Source organism: Ixodes scapularis, unplaced genomic scaffold (genome assembly GCF_016920785.2).
Source record: "Ixodes scapularis isolate PalLabHiFi unplaced genomic scaffold, ASM1692078v2 PGA_scaffold4__175_contigs__length_147842914, whole genome shotgun sequence".
NCBI classification, from domain to species: Eukaryota; Metazoa; Arthropoda; class Arachnida; order Ixodida; family Ixodidae; genus Ixodes; species Ixodes scapularis.
Genome location: NW_024609879.1, coordinates 31,711,834 through 31,717,833, shown reverse-complemented (window position 1 = coordinate 31,717,833; position 6,000 = coordinate 31,711,834). Strand labels below are relative to the sequence as shown.

The 6,000-nt window shown below is 45.1% G+C and overlaps 1 protein-coding gene across 1 annotated transcript in view; it reads left to right on the top strand.

The window, feature by feature from the left end:
- Nucleotides 1-3,263: 3,263 nt before the first annotated feature.
- The window catches only part of LOC121837738 (putative acyl-CoA synthetase YngI), a 54,087-nt gene continuing 51,350 nt past the window's right edge, over nt 3,264-6,000 (top strand). Inside the window, exons 1-3 of the mRNA XM_042293532.1 lie at nt 3,264-3,377; nt 4,093-4,241; nt 4,748-4,839. Of these exons, the coding sequence (XP_042149466.1) occupies nt 3,264-3,377; nt 4,093-4,241; nt 4,748-4,839 (355 nt within the window). The remainder of the gene's footprint in view (nt 3,378-4,092; nt 4,242-4,747; nt 4,840-6,000) is intronic.

Genomic DNA, 6,000 nt, shown 5'->3' with positions numbered 1-6,000 from the left:
GATACCGGCCAGTCACCGGAAACTCCACGGCTAGACTGGCCGGTGACTACAGCAAGAAAACGATGTCGGCCGGCATCGGGAACTTTCCGGCTGGCGCTGGCCAGTTTAGACAACGAGTCCCCGATATCGGCCGGGATCGGTTTCTTACCGGCGTCCCTGGCCGGGATCCGCCGTACAGCTCCCGGTACTGGCCGACGTAATCCCAGTATCGGCCGACATGGTGTGCTACCTGGGGATCGGTTGTTTGGGGTGGTCAACTGATAGTACAACGTGGGTAGAAACATAATGACTGGAGGCATAGCAATTTAATTTATGATGATGCTTTAGTGGAATCTACAGGTTTTCCCGCTCATTTTAATCCAAGCGACGTCCAATTTAATTCCGGGTCACTCAATTCAATTCAAGCGCCATACAATTTAATCCCAGCGCCACACAATTTAATTCCGGGTTCAGTCAATTTAATCCACAATACATATATATATATATTGTGAGCCAGACGGCATAACCCACAATTCGGTCTGGCAATCATCGTGCCCACGCGCTCAAGGACTGGCGCGTGCAGTTGTTCTTGGTCGCCTCGGCGCGTTATGCAGCCATCTAACCCAGTTCTCTCTTAATTAAACCTTTTTATATTCTTATCTGCCTACCAGTCCTCACAATATATATATATATATATATATATATATATACATATATATACGCACTTATTGTGTTCAGTGGCCGTGTTTCGTGTACACATTTGGTAACTTAGAACAATTGTTTATACAATTAGAATTTTTTGCGGGCAATTGATAATTTGATTACTAATGTGATTACCTTAAGTTAGTAGTCCCACTTTGAATGAGGCTTAATTGATATGTTGGTTACTCTTTTTAGAGCGCAGCTCTTAGCTTAGGCACCTGTTTCCGGCTTAAGCGGCGTCGGCGTGACCACCCTATTGAAAAAACCAGCTTAAGCTGGGTTATTGCCCCAGCATGCCCAGCTTGGCATGCTGGTCATGCTGGTTGTTCTGGTCATACTGGTCACGCTGGTTTATCTGGTTATACTGGTCATGCTGGTTGATCTCGTCCCAGCTTCAAGCTGGGTTATTGCCCCAGCATGCCCAGTTTGGCATGCTGGTCATGGTGGTTGATCTGATCCCAGCTTCAAGCTGGGTTATTGCCCCAGCATGCCCAGTTTGGCATGCTGGTCATGCTGGTGGACTTCTCAACCAGTTTAACCTGCTTAAATTAATACACAGGATAAACAAGCCAAGCTCTTCAGAAAAGCCAACTCGGCATCCAAGTTATTATTTTCGTACTCGTGGCCACCTCACATGAACTCAGATGCTACATATCCTCGGCGCTGACACACTACTACGCGACGCACAGACAGTGGTTCTCGGTGCAAAGCCAACAATGTTAATAAAACCGGATTGCTTGTCTTTCAACACGAACAATACTAGACACACGCCAAAAACAGGCAATAGCAAAAGAAAATGCTACACGGATGAGAGAAGTGAACCTGGGTCCAGCCAGTGATGGGGGCGAAGCGGCAACTTGCGTGGTCGGCAGAGGCGAGGAAATCCGTGTGGCTTGGATGGCATTGGCGATACTCCTCGGCACCACCGTCATTCACGAGCACACAAACGTTAGAAGACACGAAGCAACGCCTCAATCGGAACGTCCGACATCTTCTTGCACTGAACGGACTGACGCTCGCTGTCTCCTCAAAACCCGCTTCGCTTGCACCGTCGTCCAAGTAGTCTCCAAACAACGCGCACACAGCCGTCCCCTCAAAAATCTGTCCAAGATAGCCAAACGCGTCTCAAATTCACCGTTCATACCACTCTCTCTCTCTATTTTCTTTCACACAAAGGTAGCTTGCAGCGCGCCTGATGCGCCCGGTCGTCTACCAAAAACGAGAGGACAAAGAACAGGACGTGGCCTCGTTTCAGCCTAAGCCGAACTTGGCGCGCGCTCCCAGCAATGCCAGTTCGGCTATCTCTAGCCGACCTTGGTGTGCGCGCTCCCAGCATGACCAGCCTGACCACCAGGATTATTAGTTCGACCAGATTCGCCAGCTTGTCTCCCAGCATGACCAGCTTGTCTCCCAGCTTGACTACATTGGCTCCATGAAAAACCAGTTTGACCAATTAGGACCAGACTGGCTCCCAGTTACACCATATTGAATCTAAAACCAGATTCTAGTTAGACCATGCTGGTTTTTACTTAAACCAGACTGACCACCTTAAATTCTAGCTTGCCCATCTTAAACCAGCTTGATTGCCAGTTAAACCAGTTTGACTACCACATTAACCAGATTGACCAGCTTAGATACCATCTTGGCCAGTTTGATTTTCATGCTGGTTTTTCCAATAGGGCACGCGGTGCATGATGGGTAAATTTCCCGCTAAATTTAGCGGAAACGTTTCCCCGCTAAATCTAGCTGAACATTTTTCCCGCTGTATTTAGCGGAAAAATTTTCCCGCTAAATCTAGCGGAGAATTTTCTTAGCTAGATTTAGCGGAAACTTTCCCCGCTAGGTCTGGCGGAAAAGTTGCCCCGGCAAATCTAGCGGAAAATTTTCCCCTCTAAATTTAGCGGAAAATTTTTCCCGCTATATTTAGCAGAAAATTTCCACGCTAAATATATTGGGAAAAATTTTCCGCAAAATTTAGCGGGAAAAGTTTTCCGCTAGATTTAACGGGGAAAATGTTCCGCTAGATTTACCGGGAAAAAATTTTCGCTGAAGTTCGCGGGGAACTTCTCCGCTAGATATAGCGGGAAAATTTTTCCACTAGATTTAGTGGTGAAATTTTTCCGCTAAACTTAGCGAGAAAATATTCCCGCTAAATTTAGCGGGGAAAAGTTTCCGCTAAATTTGGCAGGGGAATTTACCCATCATGCACAGCGTGGTTACGGCAACGGCGACGGCGACGCCGAGGCCGCTCAAGCCGGAAAGGGGTGCCTAAGAGCTGTGCTCTAAAAAGAGTTACCAACATATCAATTAAGTCAATAGTCAATAGTGGGACTAGTAACTCAAAGTAATTACAATAGTGATCAAATTATCAATTGCCCGGCAAAATTTCTGATTGCATAAACAACTGTTCTAAGTTACCAAATGTGTAAGCGAAACATGACCACTGAACACAGTAAGTGCGTATATTGTGGGTTAAATTGACTGACCCCGGGATTGAATTGTGTGGCGCTTCGGTTAAATTCTATGGCGCTTGGATTAAATTGAGTGACCCCGGGATTAAATTGGTCGTCGCTTGGATTAAAATGCGCGGGAAAACCTGTAATTGGCTGCATGTTATAAGCCTGACGAAAAGCACAGTGATCATTGCGGCTGCAGCCATAGCAATTAAGAGCATAACGGCAAGATACAGGAACCGTGTTGGTAGCATGTATGACGATTATATTATATGTTGAGTCTTGATGGAACTATATGAGCTGCTTGATTATTTCTGTTTTTTTTTTTTTCAAATAAGAAAATACGGCTCTTGTCTAACTCTCACCACCTTTTGTTTAAAAATAGAATCCCACGAATTAAAGTGACACACCCTTTATTCGTAACTTTCACCCGGTGTGTCCTTGTGCTTCTCTACATCTCCGTTGACCAAGGCGAAATCAACCTTGCCATCGTCCAATCTGAGGCGACCCCAGAACAAGAACATTTTCGTCAACAACAAAGAACTAAAACAAAATTAAACTATCTTTCAACGCCGTCTTTAAACAAAACAGAAAATCGACTTCGTCTTTTTTATGATGTCACAAAAATGATATTCAAAATGACACCTTTCAGTGATAGCATAAATAAAGAGCAGATAATTTCAGACATCTAGGACTTTATCCACTTTCGCGTGGAAATCAACAAGATCCTTGCCTTCCCTTTGAAATTTAAGCTGGTCTAATAGACTAGTATTACACATCTTCATGCATTACTATGATTATCCACATTCGACAGGCTTTTTTACCATCTCAATTTGCAGCAATTGTTTGATACAAGGACTGACTTTAATATTGGGCCACTGTGTTTTATCGGCGAGGCTCAGGCAAATGAGAAGCTGTACAAAACTCAAGTGGATACTCCTTGGGTTTTTGCTTGCAGCGTGAATTCATGTGCGCGAACGGAGACTTGATCTATGGATTCGCCAGAACACTGGGCGTGTTTGCTGCGACGATGTTCGGCTCCACTGTTCTATTGCCGGGACCTAAGTTTACGGCAAACGACACCCTGGAAGCCATCACAGAGCACAGGTAACGCGAGCCTTTTAGAAAATTTAGAATATTACCTTGTATAACCTATTTGGCATGGAAACGAATAGCCCTACGGTGGCAGTGAGGTCTTAGCTGGGCTAATGAGCCATGCTCTTAATATTCAACCTACGGTTAGCCCTAATAATCTGGCGCACACGTTTCTTCTGTACTGACTACCATATCTTATGGTCACCTAAGTGTTAGAGGCACGTTTCAAACTGAGGTCGTCTTTCTGTACAAGCAGGAGATCGCAATTTTGCGTGTTTAAGGACGCCATCGACTTTACAAGATTTGCGACCGATGCGGTCTGACTAGATGATTGGGCTAATGTGCCATTTGACGTCGAGAAGAACGGCGTCTTCTTCAGTTTTGGTTGTCATGAGCATGCGCGGAGAATAAGTTATAGTTTGAAAAGTGCGTACAAGAACTCACACATGAACCGAAAACTTCTTGATCGTTCATGGATCGCTGGCTTACCACTAAAAGAAATACTCTCGACATTCCAGATGCACCATCGCCACCGGTTCACCGAGCATGTTCTTTGATATGTTGCGTGAGCTTGAAGAAGGATCGTACGACGTTTCGTCCCTTAGAAAAGGTATGAAAGTTTGATCTAATAATTGTACAGGGTTACACTTTCTGAGACCACCTATACTTCAGCCCACCTAAACAGTGACTACTGTGCAGATCATAAGCGCGAGGTTCGTGTTTTAATAGCGCTATGGTTGGAGTCATCCTCGTGCAGCTCGTTCAGTGGAAGCTAAAGTAATAGTTGCGCAATCTTTTTTGTAACCTTCTTGGTAATTATTACAGAATAAAAGCTCGGGCACATGCGCTAAATCGAGCGAAAATTTGAACAAGCAAGAATTATTTAAGGCACTGCAAGAAGACTGCACAGACGGTCTCGTTAAATGAGCGTAACGATATTCGTAATGGAAAGACACTGGAGCGGTTCCTTTAATAAAAACAATGTGTGGAACTGTCTGTTCAACTTTTTTTTTTAATTTTCGTACTTTTCCGGCGGTATTTCGCACATGCTTTCCAGTTTATTTTAGCCTCAGGTGCGAAAACAAGCAAGAATAAATTCGTAAAAATGGAAACGAGGCTGGGGTTTAGTTAGGCTTTTCTTGAACTTAAGCGTGTTTTGTATGATTACCATAGTCTGATGAATAAGTTGAGATGGACCTCCTCGTGGCAACGCAAGCCCGCATTGCTTCTCTCTCCCAAGTACAACACTATTCTCTTTTCTGAGCGTATCATTGACATGACGAACGCGCTGATCTTTGGTGAGCCACCGGTTCTGTTGAGTAATATCCGGTTTAATCCACTCCTTTCTCTTCCGAGGCTGTGCCGCTGTGTTAAGACAACCGGAGAACATACAGTGAGCGTCTGACATCTATCATAGAGTGGAGCCAAATGCGACATGCGCGTATCCACCGAGAAAACTGCATATCACACCGCCCGTAGTTCAATGACGCAGAAGCGAAAAAATCCATGACCCGTGCATGCGCATAAAAAGGAGAGGAGGACGCGCACTGCCGAAGAGGAGGAGGCCAAATCGTTTCTAGTTATAAATGAGAACTTTCCGTGGGGGCTAGCGATATAAATGCAACCGGAAAGCATGGCCGAGGAAACGTAGTGTGCAAGTCTGAACTGCCGTATGTCAGGCAATCACTGCTTCACAAGAGCGAACTTCACTATGTGGCATACAGCCATCTTTCTAACGCGTCACATGGCGAACGGGCGGGTCGTCGAGTAT